Here is a 22,187-nt window from a genome sequence, read left to right on the forward strand (position 1 = left end):
ACCTGAAAGTTGTTTTATTCCATGTTCTTCAGCATTAGGTCATGGCAACAAGAACTGTAGATGTGAAACTCTTAAGAAGAAGGTTACATGTGTAGTAGTTTATTGGAATATTATTTTATACACTGCCCATTTATTGAAATTCCCACTGGTGTGTTTTTTGTTTATGTATTTTTGCTGTCAAAAAAACTTATTTTAGGCTCATATTCATATTTGTTTTAACTTCTGTTCACTGTAAGTTTTATTGTATGTGTGATGTATTGGACAGTGGTGCATATATGAGAATATTTGCGCCATCTAGCGGACAAATTGAAGAAGTAGTCATTCTAAAATTAAATTGTGTCCACCTTGAAAATCATCGATGTTGCAGTTCATCCTGCAACAGATATTGTCCATTTCAGTTTACTTGTGGTAATTTTTCAAGCTTTCAAAGTAAATGTCCAATAATTGTTTAGAACGAGCTGGATGACTGATGTAAAGGTTTACCAATGAAGAGATGGCTAACACATCAAACCCCGCCCATTCCAGAGGATTGGGCCAATCAGAGAACTCGATTTAATGCGAGTGGGCGGCACGTCTTTTTCCCGAGAAAAAAGGTAACAGGTTGCAGTTCCAGCAGCAACGTAATGAACTTGTTTGTGCGGTCGTTTGCGAAGGAGTTGCTTTTCCACACACCTTTTGTGTGGACTTTGATGGATGTCTGGGAAGATATTTAAGGAATCTCCGGCGACGAGACGAAACAAAGCATAAGAAGAGAAACAGAGGAGAGACTTTAAAGAAAAAAAGGTAAGTTTCGGTTGGAACTGGATCTTCTCGAAGCGCCAGACGGGTCAACCAGACAGTCAGTGTGATTTCCCGACAGTTATACGCTTTAGCAGGGATTTTATGTAGTTTGTTCCTTTTTTAGACGAATACAGTAGATTACAATGAGGCTATGTTTTTATTTATTTACAAGTTCAACTTGTTAGCTATTGAAAAAAGTAACTAAATTAGCCTTTTGATATCTATTAATTCTGTGAAGTGAAACAACCGACTCTAAACGGTTAAGTTAAAGCTGGAAGAGTGATTATAACCGTATAATTGTAAAAGAGTTCGTTTTTAAAATGTAAGGAGTGTAAATATCCATTGTATTTGTACAGGAGTATGGGGAGGGGGGAACAAACCTGCACACCTGTGCTTTTAGAGCAGCGGTTCTAACATTTAGGGTCGGGAACAAATGTGGGGTCTTAAGAATTTCAGAAAGTGGTAACTCTAGAAATTATCAAATAAATTGTGAAATAAACAGTGCTAAAAAAAAAATGAGTAAAAACAATGAATTGGCTCTTGATGCTGCATGTAATTTTGTTATACTCCCGTTTAATAAAGTGTTCACACAGCTACACTTCTGCCCATTTAAACAATAGATTGTGTTTCTGGTCTGTATTTTATGGTCAACATGGTAAAAACTGCAATTACTTAAAGGTGCCTTTAATTACACTAAACTACTACATATGTTCTGAAATGGCAATAAAAAGATAAAATATTATAGTTACTGAGAAACTGCACTGCATCCTTATTTAGCCAATGATTAATGTGACAGTTTATCATTATATGTTATATCAATATATCATTCAATAAACTGTTGTATATTGGTTCTACTGAATGGTAGAACATGATTGAAACAGTTTCATACAGTCAGTTTTACACTGACCAATTTTTTACAACACTTTAAAATAATAAAATCAAAATCCTGTCAGGAAAAAATTTTTCAACTCATTTTTATTCTATCCTAAAGAACATCTGTGACAAAATTCAAGTGGCTTCACAGTTCTATATTGGTTTGATTTAACAGTTAAATGCCACTGACACTTGTACTGACTGCTGTTTCTTTATATTTTGTGTCATTAAATGAAAACGGGTTATACAAGCAAATCTGAATTGAATTTAGACATTCAAGATGGGTAAATCCAGATTGGGCTACTTTGTGATTAATGTTTGATTTTATTATTTTATAGTATTTTAAAAATGTTAATATGTTTTTGATGATTTTTTTTTTTACAAAAAAAATTCATTGTGTACCATTTTTAAAAGTAGCTTTAATCCCATTTTATTAAATGAAAGTAAAAATACTACAGTAAAACCACCTGAAAGAGATTTTCTTTAGAATGTATTGAATTAGATGGTTAGAAAAAGGAGGAGGATGCAATAAATCTCAGATTATAGTTTTGAGGTAGGGAAGGGCTTACAAATTGGTGTCACACATTTCACTGAAAAAGCTTCTGAACCTGGCAAGATCCTGACACTTTTTTTTTTTATCCACACCTACTTTGGCACAAATCAAACTGGTCTAACATGACAAGCAGTAGATGCCGTTGAGTGTGTCTAAAGATCCCACAAATCAGCCTCTTGGTACAGAGGCACAAGTGTCAGGAATGTGAGGGAAGGGAGGGCCATACTTATGTGCTTCTAATATGGTGTCATTTGTGTACTGTGTGGCAACACTGAAGTCAGGCTTTGTCATGCCAATGAACTACTTTGGACATGAAAAGAGGAATAAATGGACATTTGTGTGTGTGTGTGTGAAAGAGGAGTAGAAACTAGTTTGGAGAGAGGACAAGGGTTTGGTTTTATGTCAAGAGTGTAATTGAGAAGAAGAATATCCCTCTGCAGTAAGTGGATAACTGTTCACTAGGAGCAGAGAGGGAGTTCTGTTACTTTTAGCCAGTCGTTGACGTTTCAAGTCATTAATATTTCGCTCAGAAGAAAAAGGAAAACCACTTGGAGATGGTTTAGCTTTTATTTTGGTAGTTTTTCACCCGTTATAATGAAAGACTGTATTGGCTGTCGTTCTCTTTTTATGGTATTTGACCTGCTTTGCTCATTCCCCTAGAGAGATGCACGTTCCTCGAAATCCTGCTAACGGAGCGATGAAATCACAGAAAGTGAGGAAAGAAGAAAGCAGGCGTATTGCAGATGATATTGCCATTGCAATATTTACCAATATAATTGTCATCGCAGGATTTTCTCAGTTTCTCAGCCTTAGCAAACACGATCTTTAGTTGAGAAATTTCTCAACATAAAATCATAAGCATTCAGAACAAAACATGTGTTCGTTAATATCTGTTTTAGTTGTAATCAGAACATTGTAGTGGCTTTCTTATTCTAGTTTGTGGTGGATCAATACGTTTAAGATTTCCAGACAAAATTTTGGATTAAGACTAAATATGTTGCTGTTAGAAAACCAGTGAATGCAGCACAATAAAAGGCGTTTTTAACTTTAAAGCTGTTTGTATTAAGAATGTTAATTTACTGCGCTTTAAAGCTACTCAGTTGACCAGCATTGTCATGGCATTCATTTTCTTATCTTTGATGAAGCATCAGGCTGATGTTGGTGAAATACCTAATCCTTAATGACTCAATATGGCATCGGAACAACAAATAAAAAAAACCCTGATCAGACAGGAGTAATCCCCACTCTACTCTGATTATTAAAAAAATAATCAATGAAATTGGTGGGGGCTCAGTTGCATATGTTTGTCTCTATGACCTTTTACATGGTACAAATTAACACTTAAATATGATAGTTCATAGAGTTTTTTTTTTCTGCTCCAAATATTGTTGAGTTGGATGTCGACATATCACCTTCATAATAAAACTTTGGCACAATTAACATGTACAAAAATATGACAGACTGATGAGAGAAAAATGAAAATGATGGATCAGAGGATTTATATTTTGACTGTATGTCTCAGCATCATTCGACACTCTGGGTCTCTCCGCTTGTTGACAGTCTTCCCCTTATTCTTTTTTCCTTTCCCTCCTAATAGCAGGGTGGCTCCAATTCAATTTACTGTCTGAGAATTAAATTAGCGATCAGAGGCAGAGATCATGTCAGCATAACTGCAGGATAATGACTTGTAAGAGCTGAGCAAGCTGACCTGAAAATGCATACCTGTGTTTTGTGGGATCTTTAGTGTTATCGGTCAGTGATGGAGGATAAATGGAAATAGAAACAGACTATGGTGTTTATATCTTATTGCATTAAAGTTAAGTTTTTCAGTAATGGCAAAACAGACCTGGAATCTCTGCAAGAATGGACATAATTTTATATTTCTCTTACTTGATACTATGTTTGCTTTTGTTGTGATCTTGCTTTAAAATTTGAATGACCAAAGAGAAGTACATCATTAAACTTACCAAAATATAAACTGAATGGAAATATTAAAGCATCAACCAGCCTTTTATTGGCCAATATATATTTCTATTTCTTTCTTTCAGGTCTGAACGACCCATTTAAGATTTAAGAAGATTTTAAATGTTAAATCTTCATTCTAATGTTTGTAATGCATAAAAAATAATTCATTTCTACAAATGAATGTAACAAACATTGACAGAAGAAGGAAAAATGCTGTAGATTTTATAATAAGGACAGTAAGAAACAAAGATTATCTTTATTTATCAAAATGTATGTGCTTAATCTGAATTTTATTCTCTCACAACAAAGTGTGTCAAAGAACATGCTGCATTTGGATCCATTTACAGACCCAAAAATTGTTTGACTTCCCAGTTTTGATGCATTCAGTGAGCAGGGGAAAAAACCTTTGTGTTGTATTTGTGGTCAGAGCCGATCAAGGAAATATATAGTTGACTTCAGTTACCCCTCAGTTGATTGGTCCATAGCTAACCAGCATGTTTGGTTTAGATGCTTTATGAAATAATTAATGGTGTTTCTCCAAAAGTCATCTGGTCATAATATTTAAAGTTAAGAAGCTGAATTGAAGGGTTGATGGTTATTCAGCAAGCAGTGATCAGTTGTTTCCTAAATTTCTTTTAAAAATAAATAAAACTTTAACAGTGGAGTTTGTGGATAGAGAAGATATTGAAGGCAGCACTTTGAAATTGGACCAGAGAGGGAAGGGTCTGAAGAGGGGCAGTTCTTTGCATTCTCAAAATCGCTGCCCTTGTTTTCCGCCCCACATCAGACGGACAATGGGATGAGTTGCCCTGGCATCGTCCCCATCCCCATGAACTGGATTTCATTTTTCCTCTGACACATAAAAAGTGAAACTGCTGGAAAAGGCACAATGGATCAAATATTTAGACAGTAAAAACAACTTCAGCTCCAACTCCACATTCCTCACTTGCTGATGGCTTGTCACCATCAGCGTGCGATTGATTGAATGTCGCATGAAGCACTTTGGAGTTCTATGAACTTCATAAAGCGCTACACAAATAAAGGCCATTCACCATTTTCCACATTCCTGTAAGTCGGTCCTACTTCCGTCAACCTATGCTATTCTTTACTTTTCACATAACACGTGTGTGAAACTTACGCAGAACAGGTATGCCTGGGTTCTGCGTAAGTCTCACTGGGTCACAGACCTCATGCATGACTTCACATATTTCTTTTGACACAATGCTTCCTCCGGTTTGGAGGCTGGGAAAACTGCACAAACTGCACTATCCTGACAATTGTATCCACCTACAGATAATTCCCATGCAACTCTAATATCCTTGAAACCTGTTTGTGTCATCTTTAATGACAGCACAAACGCCATCTTCACGTTCTTCCTCTTTCATTCGTTGCTATTGCGCATAAAGCAAGGGCTCTCCCTATTGGCTAGCTTGTACAATTTCTTGAAGTAGACTAAAGCATTCTTTGTAAGAAAAAAAAGGCTTTTTTTCTTAAAGAAAACCCCCAAAGGGTCTCCTGAACAAGATATCCTTTGTTTAGAGGTTGAATTGATGTTTCAGTGCGAAGCAGGGTTAAGTTTTTGATGCTTGCTTTTACAGTCGGTCCCTCTGTGCGAATGGGAGGGAGGGTTGCTCACTCACTGTATCAACTTGGCTGGATTTTATCGCACGGAGCACTGATAAGAGAAGAAAAGTTGGCTGTTTTTTGTCTTTCAACTCACCCTCCCTCTCTTTTTCCCTGCCCACTTTCTGTCTCTCAGCCCCTGAGTTATGAAGTGCGATGGAAGGAGAGTGGTAGGTAGGTTAGGAGGGAGTGTTTTGGTTACGTAGTCGCAATTATCAACCGTAGCTTTGCAATGTTGGATCTTGTATCTTGTACATAGCACAGGGCATTATTATGAGACAATACTTGGAATGCTTAATTCACTACTTTTAGTGAGTAGAACTGAAAAGCATTGTCAGGCAGCACTGTCTGCCTTTTGGGTGTTCAGTGTTGGAAAAGGAGTTCACTCTGATATGAGCCACAGAAACTACCTAAAGTTTTTGTGTTGCGGCTCTCAAAGGGAGCGTCGCGTCTGGGTGTGTGCTTTCAGGTTAATGACTAATAGGAAGCAACAGGAACAAAGTTCACACAGACAGTCAAAGCTCAGAAACTGTTGTCTGTAAATCTCTCCCACTCATCCGTACCTGCTTTATACCAGGAGAAGTAAATATGTGTTCATTTTATATAAAGTTTTATGTTTGTAGTTGAGAGTTCTGGGATCTTAAATTGTCTCTGGAGTTCTTGAGCAGCTGAAAGTAGTCAGATAGGAAGCAGCGACGTGAAAGTAAAACTTTATCATGCCATTTTGTGGTATGATGTTGAGGTGGACAGTCTGTAGGAGGCTCACGGCGTCAGCTCAGTCGACCTGCCTAGAAGTCTATCACTGACTCTCAAAGACAAACATGTTCCTGAAAGATAGTTTACCCACTGTCAAATTGGTTACTTTACTAAACCAGTTGCAGTAACTTAAAAAAAAGTATTAGAACTCATTGAACTCTACAGCCACAAACTATCATATTTTTATGTGACAGACTTTAACAAACTAAGACGCATAAGGATTCAGAGTTCCTTAAACCTGAACGGTTTCATTCTGAGGTATTTTGGGATTTTTCTCAATCAGATGTAGCTCAAGTTCAGTCAGATTGGATGCAGTGTGTTCTCTAGTTTTACCACAGAATTTGAATTCAATTTAGGTCTAAGCTTTGACTGGGCCATTTTAACGCATAAATGTCATTTGATTTATACCACTCTATTGTAGCTTTGGCTCTTTTAGTGTTGCTGTCCTGCTGGAATGTGAACCTTCACCCCAGGCTCAAATATTCTCAAGCCTTTTAACAGTTTTTTTTTTTTTTTTGTCATTATTGGTCTGTATTTACCTCCATTCATCAACTCTGATTAGCTTCCATATCCCTGTCAAAGAAAAGCAACTCTGCAGCATGTGTCACTGTGAAGATGGTGTCTTTACTGTGTTGTTCGTCTTCCTACACTCATAAAGTGTTGCATGTTGGCCAAAGTTAAATTTTTCAAGCAACATCTTTCAATAGTTTGGGCTTGTGGCATGACACTCTTCCATAAAACCTCACTAAAATGTTCGGCTTTATGTGAAAACCATCTTCCTCTCTGCTTCTCCTTCACGGTTATGTGCTACTTTGTGTTGATCTGTCATATAAAATTGTATTTCAATGCACTGAAATATAGGATTGTAATGTGACAAGTTGTCAAAGTGTTCATACTTTTACAAGGCTCCAGAGTGCACAATAATGCTGTCATTAAAATTTCAAACAATACAGCTTTTAATTGTAGTTTTTCTACTATGAGTATATTATGAAACAAAGAAAAAAGCTACGAAACACAAAACGGCCTTTAATTGTCATATCCGTTTGTTTTTTTTTCCTTTAGTTTTGAAAAGTCTGACCTTCCTGGACAACCTTGTATCATTTCTCTGTTCTTTGTTTCTTTGGAACATTTTTGCTTATTCATCCTACTAAATGCTCCTCCTGCTTATTTAAGGTGGGTGTGCACATTTTTTCTCCTTTCTGGGAAAAAAATATGTGCATCATCATCATATCATCATCAGATGATGATGATATCATCTGATGTACACTGTCTGAATTTCTCAGAAAGTGTATAATTCATCCACAAACTATGGAAACGGCAAACTTTGCTATCCATGTAAAAAAAAAAAAAAAAACATTTTGTTTTTTTCTCCCTGGAACATTCAAATCAGAAAACTGAAATCTAATGTGGATTACAGCATTTGTGTCATAATCTTTTTTTTTTTCTTTTCCTTTTAGCTTAAACTATTCCTGTGGTTTGCGAATCAGTTCATTTATAACTTGAACTGTTCAGTTTGAGAGTCAAATAATTCACTTTTCAGATGTCTGCTAAACTACTAAATTGGTGTACGTTTGGAAAAATGTATGAGATCTTGTGAACAAAAATAAGTTGTTTCCAATCTCATTGAGTCTTTTGTACAATCAAAGACGGTGAAAACTGTAATGGTTGGAGTCATGCTTAGAATATTTTTTAAAAATAATAATAATAAAAAACCAGTTTGAATATATCTGATATCCCATCACTTTTCTCATTGGGTTTAAATATTGTCTTAAAAAAAAAAAAGTTATTTTCATAATTTGTATAATTTTGTTTTAATGTAAGAAAACTAAAAAAAAAAAAAAATCAAATCAAGTGCTTTAAGTTTGTGTTGCTTCATTTCTGACTTTCTGTTTTAGCTGTGGAAGAAAACTGGTTTCATTTTATTATCTAAGCTATGTATTTTAAATGACCAGCTGAAATCATAAAATGATTTCCTCACGTCCTTCTTCATAACTGCAAGGATTCTTTAACTTGGAATTGCATAAAAAAAAATAGACATTGTCTTCCATAGACTGTAGCCAATGGTTCCTCTAAAAACAAATCTTGTCTCTGTTGAATTTCAACCCAACAACCTCCATTCGTCTGCGTTTCGTTTGCGTTCCCTCTTTTTGTGCTTTCCTGCAGTAGAAGGTCGTCTGCAGTATTTTTTGGGGCCTGATGTCACCGGGTGACATCAGCCTCACTGTTTACAAAACACTATTGTTCACCAGTAAACATGCACTTTGTTATCATTAGTTCAGGTTAAGATCTCTGATGGAGATGGCCCTTAAATCATTTTAGCAAAGCGAATGTTTCAGCAGTTGAAAAATATATCTTTATTTGGAGAAGCATTGATCAGAAATGTGTCACAGATTTCTGATATCCGTTTTATTTTTTAATTTTTTTTGTAGAACTTTGACCTGCGAAGGCTGATTTTCTCTTTAAGAACTGTATAAAATAAGATATAGCAACATAATTCAGAATATTTTTTTATTTTATTCCTTCAGTAAAACAGTTATTAATTATTTAGAGATGATATCTGAGAGCAGTTCATGTAACATAATCTTTTCTATTATTATTGATAAAGTAATTGGAATTGACATTTTAAAATTGTCCTGATCATCCTGTATTAGCAAATAGCATTATGAAGACTTCTGTGTTCCCTTTTAAGGGTGTAGACTCTCAGATTTCCCAAAATATTGCAAACATTTCAAATTTGATTTTTCCCACAACAAAAGTTGGAAGTATGAATGGATGGAACAGAGCACCTGTTTGGGGGCCGATCAAGCTAAATTATTGTCAGTAGAGGATTTCTTATCCATTTCCAGCCTCTTAAGTTTTTTTTTGTGTTTGTTTTTTGTAACCAAATCAGATTTTTCTTCCTTTTCTTTGTTGTAGTATGAGCACACGGTCCTGGCAGAAGGACAGAAGGCACCCGGCGGACTACGATGCCCAGGTCCGTGTCATCAACGATCTTGGTGACTCTGGGGAAGGGCTCCCCCAGCTGAGGCCCAAACCTCAGAGCACCTCCAAATATGGCGTAGCGATCAGGGTGCAGGGCATCGCCGGACAGCCGTACGTGGTCCTGAAGGATGGACAGAGGGGAGACTCGTACGGGGTCCAGCTCAGGACCGACTACTCCTCTGGCTATGGCAGCCTTCCCCGGAGGAAAGAGAAGACAGAGGTTCAAGCAGAGGGGGCCAATTCTGGGGGAGCGGGAGGCCAGCTGGGACCGCTCCGCCGGGTTCAGTCACACGGCTCACTGCTAGACACGGATGGAGGTGGCAGTAGTGAGGATTTTCAGCTATCTAGACCCCCTGGGGATGGGAAGTCTGGTAGTTATGGGAATTTGGATGGAGGGATTGGAGTGAGGAGAGGCAGAGAGGAGGTGTGGGGTACCAGTGACAGAGGAAGGGTTGCAGAAAGCACCATGTGGGATCGTTCTCACCAGACAGGCTCTAACAGGTCATTGGAATCAGTTAGGAACAATGATTCGTACCCTGACCCTCGCCAACAGGCAAACATGCCTCCCCCCTATCAGAGACAGACCCCTGTCAACAGACAGGTTGCCAGGTATGACGGTGCAGCACCTAGAAACCAACAGAGAGGACTCGCACCTACTCAACAGCATCCCAGAGCTACGTCTCCTATCCTCCACCCCAAACCTTACACCTCGCCCCCATCCTCAGCTCACAGCGGCTTGGGACTCGGCCAGGCTCCGAGCTCCAGAGTCGCTGGCCTCCCAGCCAATCAATGGACCTCAGAGGAGCCCCGACACGTGGATCGGACCGAGTCGCAGGTAAGAACCCAGCTGTGTTCTGGCCGGGCATCACAGCAGGCTTTTCTGTGAGCTATGCACAAAACAAAGCATGCAACATTGCAAGAGTAGTTTTCTGATCTATGTCTTAAGGTGACCCCTGACCTTTTGCTGGACCAGGTTCAGAGTGCCGAGATAAGTTCTGAGGAGGACCAGGTGATGAGGACTGTGTACAACATCCTGAGACAGGGGTACAGACCTCCGCATACCTGTAGATCACATTAGACTGATCTGATCAGTGCTGAAGTTAACTTGTCCCTTTTTACGTTCCTTAGTTCTTCTGAGAGTGATGATGTCATCAGACACAAAGTCAGGAGTATTTTTCTGAATTTTCAGAGCATAATGGTTTGTTCTTCCTGAAACAACACTATTTTTTTTTTTTTTTTTAGGAATTATCCCTCCTAGTGTTCAGTGCACAGAACGGTTACAGTTCTGTCTTCTTTACTCTTTCTCTGATCAGCCTAAGGAAAGCCCTCGGGAGGAGTGGATAAGAGAAAAAAGGGAGTTGGAGACAAAGGTGGCTCAACTGCAGACTGCCCTGCGCGAAGAAAGGAGGGTAAGTGGAACAGAGAAAACTGTGAGAAGGTTTTGGAGGTTTCTTGTGACCTTCAGGCACAAGGTACGACTTGTCCTGGTTCTTCCTGCTTTCTTTCAACCAGACCAAAGTTGGGATATTCTCAGTTTAGTACAGTTTTGGTCATGTTGGGTTGTTCGTTAATTTGACGTATTTAATTCTGTATTTCATACACTCTGTATTTAGGGTGGGCCTGTGCTACAATATACAATAGATATTTTTTTTATTAGGATTTGTTGATTGATTGATTACTTTACACCACTCATGTGAACTGACAGGAGAGCATACATATAAATGTATATATTTATACTTGGAGAAATGTAACATGTTGCAGAGAAATTGCACCTCTTTTGACATTATTTAGGCTGTTTAGGATGTTTGACGACAGTTCTTGACAGAACCGGTTCAGTTCTATTAAACTGCTTGGTATCCTTGCAAAAACTTGGCTTTTAAGTTCCTACGTCCAACATATAATTGAGTTCAGGGTCAAACAAACTTTCAACCATCTACTCTAAAATGCCACCATCAGACAAGTGGAAATTGGTTATGAATTTCAAGAAATGCCACTGCTGAAGCCATCTTAACATCAACATGAACTGAATTCTAGAAAAAAGCCACATTTAAGTCGAGACTGAATTTTCCAGCTACCCACGTGAACAAGCTGCATGTCCTCTGTTGATAAAGTTTCAGTCAGACAAGGGACAGATTGAGCTCTTTGTATCATCTTCCTTGAAAAATAATTTAATAAATGTAAACATCTGACCAGATCTGGACCAGTTTTTTTTTTATGGTTCCATAAATGCATGCTGGACTTTATGAGGATTTCCAGTAGTTTTTGCATTTTGGATTACATAAAGAGTTTCTCATCAAGGGCTTGGCGTTCATAGAGCAACTTGGCTCTAATTATATGGCTCACTTCCAGTCCAACACTCATTTTAAGCTGCCTGGTCATGAGAAGTGGGTTCGCCTAATTTTTAGTTTGCCTGAGAAGGGGAAAGAGTTTCCAGTGTTCTTCAGCTGTTTAACTAATCTAACCAGAAGGGCTAATGGGGTTTCTGTGGGAGGGTGTTTTCAGATTAATCCTCAGATTAATCCTTAAAGCCTTCAGGCTTTGTCAGAGATGTACACAAATGCTCACAAAGAAAATCCATCTTCAATAATGACTCATTATTCACTGGTTTAAAGTAGCTTAGAAATCCTAAGTTCAAATAGCTCTTAATAACTTGAGCTCTTCTGCATATTGATTATTGGGTAAAAGCAAACCTGCCGAAGCGTTTCCTAAAAGCGAGTTGTTTATTCAGCCAGCACCGCCTGACGCCTCGTGTTTCAGCGCTCTCATTTATTTATCGCGTCTGCCTGTGTGCAGGACTCGGCCAGCAATTCTGACCCCGCTCTGAAAGCCGAGCTCGAGTCGTGTCTGGATGAAAATCTGCAGCTCCAGGAGCTTCTTGACCGGAAGAAGAAGGAGCTAAGCGAAACACAATCAGAGTGAGGATACAGAAACACACACGCACACACGCACACTCAGACTCGCATGAGGGCTTAATGCCACTGGTTGGGTCATGACTCAAACAGTTTAATAAAACAAGGAGTTATTGTTGCTTATTTGCACCACATACAAAACAGTCTGTTTTTTTTCTACTGAAAGAATATGTGGGACTTTGTTTTTGTTGCAGGCTGACTCAGCTGCGCATGGACAGAGAGAAAGCAGAAAGTCGGGTGAGAGAGATGGAGGACCACCTGGCGGAGCTTCAAGATGAGCTACGAAGAGAAAACGGCAGCAAGACGGTACAACGTTGTCCTTCAGGGGGATTCTTGTGAAAAGACACATTTACTAAAAAACCCCTGTCTGTACTCACTGTAGCTTTACTGTTCATAGGACCTGATGTCTAGTCAAGCACAGCTGATGGAGCTCTCCCAGCTGAAGCATAAACTGGAGGAGACACTCAGGCAACGAGAGAGGGAGCTCACCGCTCTGAAAGGCGCTCTGAAGGAAGAGGTGGCATCACACGACCGAGAGATCGAGGCGCTGCGAGAGCAGTACAGCGCTGACATGGAGAAGCTGCGCAGCAGCATGGAGCAGGTGTCCCAGGTGTGCAGAAGCGGACAGCAGCCACTTAGACACGGAGCCAAAATGTTCAGAGTAACGCCGAGTGGCGACAAACTGGCTAAATGACCACAAGGGTCTTGAGGTCAATAATAGTGTGTACGCACAAACGCCTTGCAAAAGGATTCATGACCTGGAAGATTCCCACATTTTGTCCTGTTCATATACAAAAGGTTAAAATGTTAAACTTCCTATTTATTTACATCCGTAAGAGAATTTCAAAACCACGCTTTATTTTCAGTGCACTTCACAATCATTCACTTCCTGGTTTATCATTATTATTTATGACAAAATCTGAAGTTCTGGGTGTATGTGATCTACTACAACACACTGTGTCTGTTCGTCTAAGGATAGTCTAGAGCCAGTAGCCATTTGACAACAACTTTATTAGATTTTAAGGTTAATGAAGGATGGCGATAACAGCTGCCTGACCATGGTCTTAAGTATTTGTTTAGAACATGCATTAAATCATCAAATAATTTGAGCCTGGAGAAGTGATTGACGTGACATACATTTATATTTATGGGTTTTGCATCCGAGTGTTGTAACATATTAAACTAGACTGAGCTCGACTGTCGTTAAGGCCAAGGACTCACTTAACCATATTGGCCCATGTCACTCCCGACGTTATTTGATATGGCTCAAAAAGTGGCTTGTTTGGTTGTATGTAATTCTGCTGTGCATCTGAATTTAAACAGAAAAATGTTGAGCATCACATTCAATCTGTTCTCGCTCCTTCTGCCCTCTGCCAAAGTCTCACGCAGGGATCGAGGCCGAGCGGCTGCGCGTGAACTCGTCCGTCCGCACCTTGCAGCAGCAGCTGGAGGACTGCAGAGACGAGAGCAACCACTGGATGGAGCAGTTTCACTCCACCAGAGACGAGCTTCGAAGCACCAAACAAGAGTGAGTCAAGCCAAGAGCTCAGATGGTTCGCAAAGTTTCTCCTCGGGACTCTTCACCTGCACTTGGATTTTCCATGCTTTTTTGCCACTTTCGTTTCTACTAATGTGTTTCTCTTTTTTTTTTTTCTTTTTTTCTTTTTCCCCTCATTCTTCCTGGTCACTGCTTCTTCCTCTCTTTGTCAGAGAGCCGCCCAGCAACCCTGAAACACAGTGAGGGTCACGTATTTCACAGCATCTGTGTTGACATGTGGAAGTTTAGATTTGGCTAACTGTGCTAACGGCTTTCTCACCATTGTGTTAAGACTATCCACACACAGCGTCATTCATTCATGATGCTTTACTTTAACCATAGGGTCCATGATGACCAAATACAAATTATAGATCATTATTACTCTAGGACAAGTGGGGTTATGATTATTTCCTGAAGTTATTTATTAAAATCTGTGACCTCCTATGTTAGCAGAGACATTAAAACACAGGAGTGGTGTGGATAGTCTGTGATTAATGAAAACATAATGTGTTCCTGTGAATATATCTCTGCGATGCGATAACTCAAGCTGCAGCATTTATTTGCTCATTAACTAAACCGAATCGAATTCATGATCTTCACCCATTCAATCCAGCAGCTTCTGATGAGGTGATTAAACGGTTCTTAAAATAGCAGTGCACGATGCGATGCTTTGTGATTGGTGGCTTTTGAACATTTTTCAGGCTTCTGCAAATCCGTCTGGAGAAAGAGGAATCTGAGGATGAGCTGAAGGAGCTGCAGGAGAGAATGAGCGCAGTGAAGCAGCAGGCAGCAGACTCCAGCCAGTCAGAGGCTCTCAACCAGGTGCAGTACATTTACTGGCATTACTCCAGGGCTCCTGGGAGCTCTTAGAGGTTTTTCAGTTTAAAATGTTCAATTTTATAAAACAGGGTCCAAACAAGGCCCAATTTTAAAGCGGGGTCCTTATGAAGTCTGGAAAACTTGAAAATTATGTTGTTTGATTTGAGTATATCTGTTCTTCCCTCCCTTCTTTTCTCCCTTTCTTGTCTCCGTATTTGCATAGCTTCTTTCTTGACTGTCTTCTTTCCGTCTTTTCATCCTTCCTCCATCACTTCTTCCTTTCCTTGTCGTTCTTTTCTCACGTCTTTCCTCCCTCGCTTTGTTCTTCTGTTTTTCCTTCCTTCAGATGTTTCTATAAGTGTCTTGCCTTCCTTTCTTGTGTCCCACTTTCCCTTGTACTTGTCTTTCCTTTCGTCCTTTTTTGCTTTCATCACTACAGTCTCTGTTTTTACAGATTCCATAATTAAAGCATCAGAAGTTTAGAAATGCCTCTTGTAAATTCATAGTGAATTTTTGCGTTTTAAATTTTAAAATGGGCCTAAGCGAAACAGAGAACTCTAATTCCACATTAGATTCAAAGTTCTTCATTTTTTCTTCTTAAACAATCTTTGCTGTTGGTTGTATTATCATTCCACCCTAAAAAAAAAAGAACAGTTAAAATGCATCATTAAAAACACTGAATTAATCTGACACTCTTGCCAGTGTTTGGTATATGTAAACTTCTGACCTACAGCGTAATGACCTGTACAGGAAGTGTAATCATCAGATTGTATAAACTAAATGTGTGCAGGAGCTCCAGCGGTGCAGCGCTGATCTGCACAAGACCAGGTTAGATCTGGAGAAGCAGAGGACTGAGTACGACAAGAAGGTCATGGAAACCATTTCCCTGAAAAAGTCTCACCAGAACCAGGAGGCAGAGCTAAAGTATGAGATCGACAGGCTGAAGGACCAGTTACAGAGGGCCAAAGATGACTGTGTAAAGGCACAAGAGAAAAATAAACAGGTCAGTTCACTCTTGTCGCAAAATTATACTAAGATATTAAGCTTTGCACCTGAAAAACATCTCATTCTCTTTTTTTTTTGTTTGTTTTTTTTTCCCTCCTCCTCCAAATAGCTCCCGAGCCCAGCAACCATCTCGGAGCTGGAGCAGAAGCTCAGTGAGGCTCAAAGAGAAGCCAGCCAGCTTAAAGCGAAACTCTCTGCAACCGAGGAAGAACTGGAAACTGCAAGAACGGGTCTGAGTAAAGCTCAGATGGACATCAACTCCCTCCAAGACGCTCAGAAGGATCAGGAGGCGGCCAACGCCCGGCTCAAAGAGAAACTCTCACGATTAGAGGTGAAGCTGAAACACTATCCCACTCGGAGACGCTCTGAAACCATCAGACATAGAAGAATAACTGATCTGCTCTGTGATGTACTCAGGCTCAGCTGCAGAGCAACGCCACCGAGAGCTCTGAGGCGGAGCTCGCCCTGCACTCCGAGGTCAGAAGCCTCCGATCCGAGCTGGACGAGGGGAAGAGAAAAGCTTCCAGACTGAGCCAGGAACACCGTGAACTCGGCCTGCGTCTGGAGGACACGGAGAGGGACAGAGAGACGCTCAAGCAGACAATCACCCAGCTGGAGGACAGCAAACGGCAGCAGGAGAAAGCCATGGAGAAACTCAACAAAGAAGTAAGAGAGACTGATTTCACAGTTCATCCTCGCTTCTTAGAAGGAAATGGTTCAATAAGTTCAGTCCATTTATATGTATTTCTCACACTTTCCTTTCTCTCTCTCTCTCTCAGTATGAGTCTCTGAATGTGACCTCAAAGGAAGAGATCCAGGCTCTGAAGGGTCAGCTGGAGGAGCAGAGAGAGCGAACACGAAAGGAGGTGCAGGAGGCGCAGCGTCATGGAAACGATACAAAATCCGAGCTGGAACGAAACCAACAAAGCTTAAGGCGACTGGAGGAAGAAGTATGAAGCCGTTCAAATTGTTTTCACTTATAAGTGTTTTAAGGATCAAGTTTTCTTTGTTGGGGATGAATGGCTGACATACAGTAACCTTTGTGCAATTTAGAATATCATTTAAATATTAAGCTATTTCAGTAATTTAGTAAAAAAATAAAATAAAATGCGTCATAAAGATTCATTGCACAAGAGTCGTGTTGTTCCAGGGGTCAAGCTCATCATTGGTATGAATATTACTGGACAGTTGAGTGGAAGGAAAAAAGCAGTGTGGCACTTGGAATAAATCTCTGAGATGTCATTTTTAAACTGCATTTCTAAAACAAATGAATTTATGCAGTAACCAATTCATAAGACAACACAGTATAACACATGGGCGTTTTATCTGTTTAACTAGATATTGCGACAGAAGAAGGAGCTTCAACTTGCGTGCGAAGAGAGGGACAACCACCAGCTGGACAAGGAGCTCCTCACCAACAGACTGCGCCACCTAGAGGGAGAGGTGGAGGCCAGCAAAAACAGCCTTAATGAGAAAACGCGCGAGATTCGCATCCTGGAGGTACGACGCTCACTTCTAGTGTCTGTTCTAGAACAATAATACAGAAACTGGGCACGAATGCGGTGTTGGGTGACAACGTTTCGTAGAGACCTTGCTGACGTCGTCTTCTGTCCACCAGGACAAGCTGAAGCGTGTGGAGTTGGAGCTGGAGGAGGAGAAAAGCTCCGTGGAGATGCTGACGGACCGAGTGTCCAGGAGCAGAGACCAGATCGACCAGCTCCGCTCTGAGCTCATGCAGGAGAGATCCTCCAAACAGGACCTGGAGCTGGACAAGAACGCCATGGAGAGACACGTATGTCCACCTGCTTTAGCAATGAAGAGTAATACAGTACACTGAAACAGCAGGCTTGGAACATTTTCCCATTTGTTAGGTCGTAAAGGTTCTAGTGTTCAGTATTTGTTTATACTTAACACTTGTCCCCATTCAAATAAGCAGGACAGAAAGCAGGAAGTAAATGCGTGTGATTTTTGTGTGTCGGCAGCTGAAGGAGCTGAGGAGCCGCGTGGCTGAGATGGAGGGTCAGTCTCGCTCGTCAGCGGGAGTTTCTCAGCTGGAAAACAAGATCCAGGAGCTGGAGGACCGCCTGCGAGCCGAGGAGAGGTAAGCGCAGCATGCAGAAAAATGCGTGCCTTATTCTTGTGTAAAAAAAAAAAAAAAAAAGTAAGATAATTTCTTTTTTAGCAACAGACACTAATCCAAGAGAATGGCAAGTGTAAGAAGTTGGTTAGCTTTTATTTACATTTTTTTCTCTATAATAAAGAGAGAAGAACACCATTTTGTCATCACAACGTCGACTGGAGAGGAAGCTGAAAGAGCTGAACATGACGCTGGACGAGGAGAGACAGACGCACACCGAACAGAGAGATCAGGTATAATTACGGTGATGAAATCAGTGTTTGACACGCCGGAACACACTGCAGCAGATTTAAGACTTAACGCGTGTTGCAGCTCACCCTGAGGGTGAAGGCGCTGAAGCGGCAGGTGGACGAGGGAGAGACGGAGCTGGAGAGGATCGAGACTCTGCGGAGGAAATCCCAGAGAGACATGGAGGAGCAGACGGAGCTGAAGGACGCTCTGCAGGCCAGAGTCACCGCTCTGGAAACGGAGCTCAAGTGAGTTTTTCTTTTTTTGGGTTCGTTACACACTTTGTGCAGCTGAGATCATCAAAACTGTTTTTCTGAGTCACTAGTGGAAGAACAGCGTCTCCTCCTCCTCTTTACACTCGTAAAAATGACACCAAGCAGATCGATCGGCTGTGACGCTCAGACTGAGGCTTGCACAACCTCCCTGGAATTCTCCATTTACTTTAATAGGCTGAAGTTGTACATTACTCATCTACTACAGGCAAGATTACTTCACAAACATGCTGGCAAAAAAACGGAGTGACACATTGTTACTTTAACCAGCCAGTGGAGGGCGCTCTGCTCTCCAGAATGCCGTTGACTGTCTATGTAGACCAAGTAAAAGAACCCTTCGTAATGTTTTAAGCCAAACATTTAAAAATGACCCAATGCTGTCTGTGTCTGACAGGAGGAAAACTCAAGCATCGATGAGGCCGACTTTGGATTCGTCCGCCCTCAGCTCAGACGACGACGACGACGACAGCCTGTACGACCCGTCCACCATCGCCTCGTTCCTCACCGAGAGCAACCTCCAGACCAGCTCCTGCTAAGGATCTACTTCTGGGTTAGAACAGATCGAGAGGTTCTGCCGAGAACTATAAATAAAGAGGAGGCCTTTGTAGACTTGGGGGCGGGGGGGGAGCTAGAGGGTAATGGTAAACACAGCAGACAATGAGGGCGGGCTGCGAGGAGCTTAACGACTCATTGTAGAGCTGAACATGGGGACTGATTTTTCCACACCAGCATGAATGTAAGGAAACAACACATCCCCACCATTTAAAGGACCCTTCCCCCTCCGTCTCATGCAGACAATACGTGACCCAACACAAAGTACTGCCTAAGCAGACTCTACTGCACCTTTTGGAACAAATTCAATATGTCGGATCATTTCAGAGCTGCTTCACTTTGAGAAGCTCAGCTCTGGTTTTTTTTTTTTTTTTCTTTCTTTCTTTCTTTCTTTCTTTCTTTACTACCACTAAAAAGTTATCTTCTGTAAAAGTTTCCCATGCAGATGTCTTCAGCTCAAACCTGGCTCATTTATATAGACGTAACCACAGCAGCAGTGGATCAAACAGCCGCAAGCTTTTATAGTTTATATTGGAAAAAGAGGCAAACCGTCAGACCGTAGAGATTGTTTGTCAGAAGCTTCACAGCTTTCTGCAACTGCAGAGATCGTTATGTGTGATGAAGGGATGAGATTCCTGTGCTTTGATCACCTCAAGAAAAACCATAACATATTATTTGAACAGAAAAATTTAATAAAGCAGAAAATGACCAAATGTCTTACTAATGTTGATTATTAGTTTATTTTGAGTTTGATAAAAAAAAAACTTGAACAGAAAGTATGGAATAAAGACCCCCCATTAAATTAATAGTTTTCATGTGTTTTTTGAGTGTAAAAGAATGCTTAGTTTTCAAGACTTTAATCCTTTTTCTATTTTCTAAAGGTCAAGTTAATTGATTTTTCATTGATCCAAATTTGTATTACGTCCTCCGTCTTTGATTTTTCACATCACATTTTGGGTTTGCAGTTTTGTCTGAGAGTCTGATTGAATGCCTTCAGGATCCATAAAAAGCAACTTTTTAGGATCAGATTGAGCTGGACTTTTATTTTTTAAACTGGGTCTCAAAACAAAGTGATAAACTACTATTTTTTTTTTTTTTTTTTTTTACAAGCAGAATAAAGGGGCCAAAGCTCACTTGCATTGTGTTTAGACCATCTCCATTTAATGTAGCATACTTCAGTCCTTTTTTCCAAGTGGATTTATTGTAGTTAAAATGCCTAAAAAGGCAGTGAAGTGGGCCTGTAACACACTTTGAAGGTTTTTGTTTCATGATTTGTCTCAAATGTCCACAATGTCATAAAACTCTGGGCCAAAAAACCCCAGAAATTTGAGTCTTTATCACTTTTTTTTTTTTTTTTTTTGCTGTTCTGCTCTTTATAAAGAAAGACTGATTATAACACACCTTTATGAGCCGGCCAGTCAGTCAGCTGCTTTACAAAGATGGCACTTGTAAAAAGGGTTTTAAACTGCCTCCATAACAGCCGTGCCTGTGGACTGTCCATCAGTTTCCACTTCCTCTTTAGAAATATTTTAATAAAGCCAAACAAATGTTTTTTGTAAGTGAAAGAAAGCCGACCTTCCTTCAGCCAGCTGACCAGCTGCACGCAGCACAGGCTTTACACCACAGGAACGGCACGATCGGAAATTGTTGCCGTTGTAAAATTGTAATTTTTTTTGTAAAACCTGAGTTTGCTGATGCCTGTAACCGCACCTTGCCTTTTTTGTTTTCTCAGCTTTTCTTCACGAGTAGTTGACTCGGCATCATAAACGAGGTGGTACCAGTCAAAGAGTCCATCATCGTTTTACTTTGAAGGGATTCGTTAGTAATACTGGTGATTGTGACGCACTATTCCACTGCAGAGGAGTTTATGTACACTTCTTTCCTATTAACCTAATCGGATATAATGAATTTATAAAATCACATTTGAATGAGCTGCTGCAGTTTGTTCACTGAGACAAGTAACATATTGTTTGTATAAATGTTTTTCAGTAAAAAAAATGCCTATTTTTAGGATGGTTAGGAATAAGAATTTACTCCACATTTCCATCTTAATCTGCACACAATCTTGATAATCTAATCCCTACCAGAATTTTGTGACTAAGCAAAAAAGTACTGCCTGGTGTTATATTGTACTGTTTTATAATCGTGTAAATGTGTAAGAATTGCCCTGCAGTCATTTAGGTTGAACCAACCTGGTGCATCTTTGCTTGCTGTCCTTGAGACGGTTTGCAGCTCAAAGTGATGCACTGTTGGAAACGACTTTCATTGGATTCAAATCTAATTAAAGTATTTTTTTTTCTCTTGCAATAGAAAATAAAGGCCAAAACATTCTTCTGCCAGGTATTTATAAAGATGGCCTAATTACTATGCATTTCTTTGTATTAAGTAAGTGAAACTTGTATTTACTGTCAATTTATTACAATGCCTTTCAATTATGAAAAAAAATTTCAATGTTTATGTATTGTTTTTTTTTTAATTTTGTTTACACCAAGTGATTGGTTTCAGATAAATAAAGCGTAATGTTTATATTTGCATTTTCGGTTCATGTGGAAGATGGTATTGAATGATTTGTTCTGTGCAAAAGAATGAAACAATTCTGGTTTGTACTGTAATTTACTTACTGAACATTTTAGTTTTCTGTTAATTTAGCTACAATAAATATGTTAAATTAACATGCTCTCTTTTGTTTCAGGGCACACACACACACACACACACAATCAGACCTTTTTTTTTTTTTTTTATTACTTCAAACAATAACTCGCTGCCAGCTACGATACGAGTGACCTTTGAAAAGTTTACCGTCATGTTTCAGCAAATTTCTCAGGAAGATGGATGACTTCTGCGGAAGAGATTATAGCCAGAGTGTCAACAAAAGACGTGTCAGGACTACTTCAGAAGAAACGGTTTGTCACATCGCTTTGTGCAAAAGCCAAAAAACACTGCAGCAACTTATCATATGATCAAAACAAAAAGGAAATGTTAAGCTTTTAGGGGATTAAAGTGAAGCATGCCGACACTGGAAAGAGATCTGCTGTCTGCAGAGGACACGAAACGGATCATGTTTGTGTTTTGACAGCATTTTTTTTTTTGTTTTAAGCACGACGTTCATGGCCTTAAATGACTGTTGGGCTGCAAACAAGAACATTCATTTGTCAAAAATATTCAAATTCACACAGAGTCTCAATGAGCAATAAAC

At 39.9% G+C, this 22,187-nt stretch overlaps 1 protein-coding gene across 3 annotated transcripts; it reads left to right on the forward strand.

Moving 5' to 3' along the window:
- Window positions 1–568: 568 nt before the first annotated feature.
- Window positions 569–21,663, forward strand: cgna (cingulin a). Of its 3 annotated transcripts, none has more exons than XM_014984435.2 (20): window positions 569–783; window positions 9,467–10,367; window positions 10,479–10,576; window positions 10,661–10,730; window positions 10,846–10,941; window positions 12,326–12,447; window positions 12,636–12,747; window positions 12,839–13,051; window positions 13,821–13,969; window positions 14,680–14,800; window positions 15,588–15,800; window positions 15,912–16,133; window positions 16,220–16,468; window positions 16,582–16,752; window positions 17,141–17,302; window positions 17,421–17,594; window positions 17,785–17,903; window positions 18,064–18,172; window positions 18,252–18,415; window positions 18,834–21,663. In XM_014984435.2, exons 2-20 carry the CDS (start codon window positions 9,468–9,470, stop codon window positions 18,973–18,975), a joined length of 3,606 nt encoding a protein of 1,201 aa, XP_014839921.2. In that variant the 5' UTR covers window positions 569–783; window position 9,467; the 3' UTR covers window positions 18,976–21,663. The 3 variants fall into 3 exon arrangements, with proteins under 3 accessions (XP_014839921.2, XP_087869849.1, XP_087869848.1); XM_088013723.1 differs by having other exon boundaries at window positions 10,506–10,576; XM_088013722.1 differs by lacking the exon at window positions 569–783 and having other exon boundaries at window positions 7,518–10,367.
- The last annotated feature ends 524 nt before the right edge of the window (window positions 21,664–22,187 follow it).

The sequence above is a fragment of the Poecilia mexicana genome, unplaced genomic scaffold (assembly GCF_051168715.1).
Source record: "Poecilia mexicana isolate PSO_F unplaced genomic scaffold, ASM5116871v1 scaffold_16, whole genome shotgun sequence".
Classification (NCBI taxonomy): domain Eukaryota; kingdom Metazoa; phylum Chordata; class Actinopteri; order Cyprinodontiformes; family Poeciliidae; genus Poecilia; species Poecilia mexicana.

Bases quoted from the DNA above. Each gene is read 5' to 3' on its own strand.
- cgna (XM_014984435.2), top strand. From the start codon at position 9,468: ATGAGCACACGGTCCTGGCAGAAGGACAGAAGGCACCCGGCGGACTAC. The intron at 13,052-13,820 runs GTGTGCAGAAGC...CCTCTGCCAAAG, and splicing joins GCATGGAGCAGGTGTCCCAG to TCTCACGCAGGGATCGAGGC. The intron at 17,904-18,063 runs GTAAGCGCAGCA...TCTATAATAAAG, and splicing joins CGCCTGCGAGCCGAGGAGAG to AGAGAAGAACACCATTTTGT.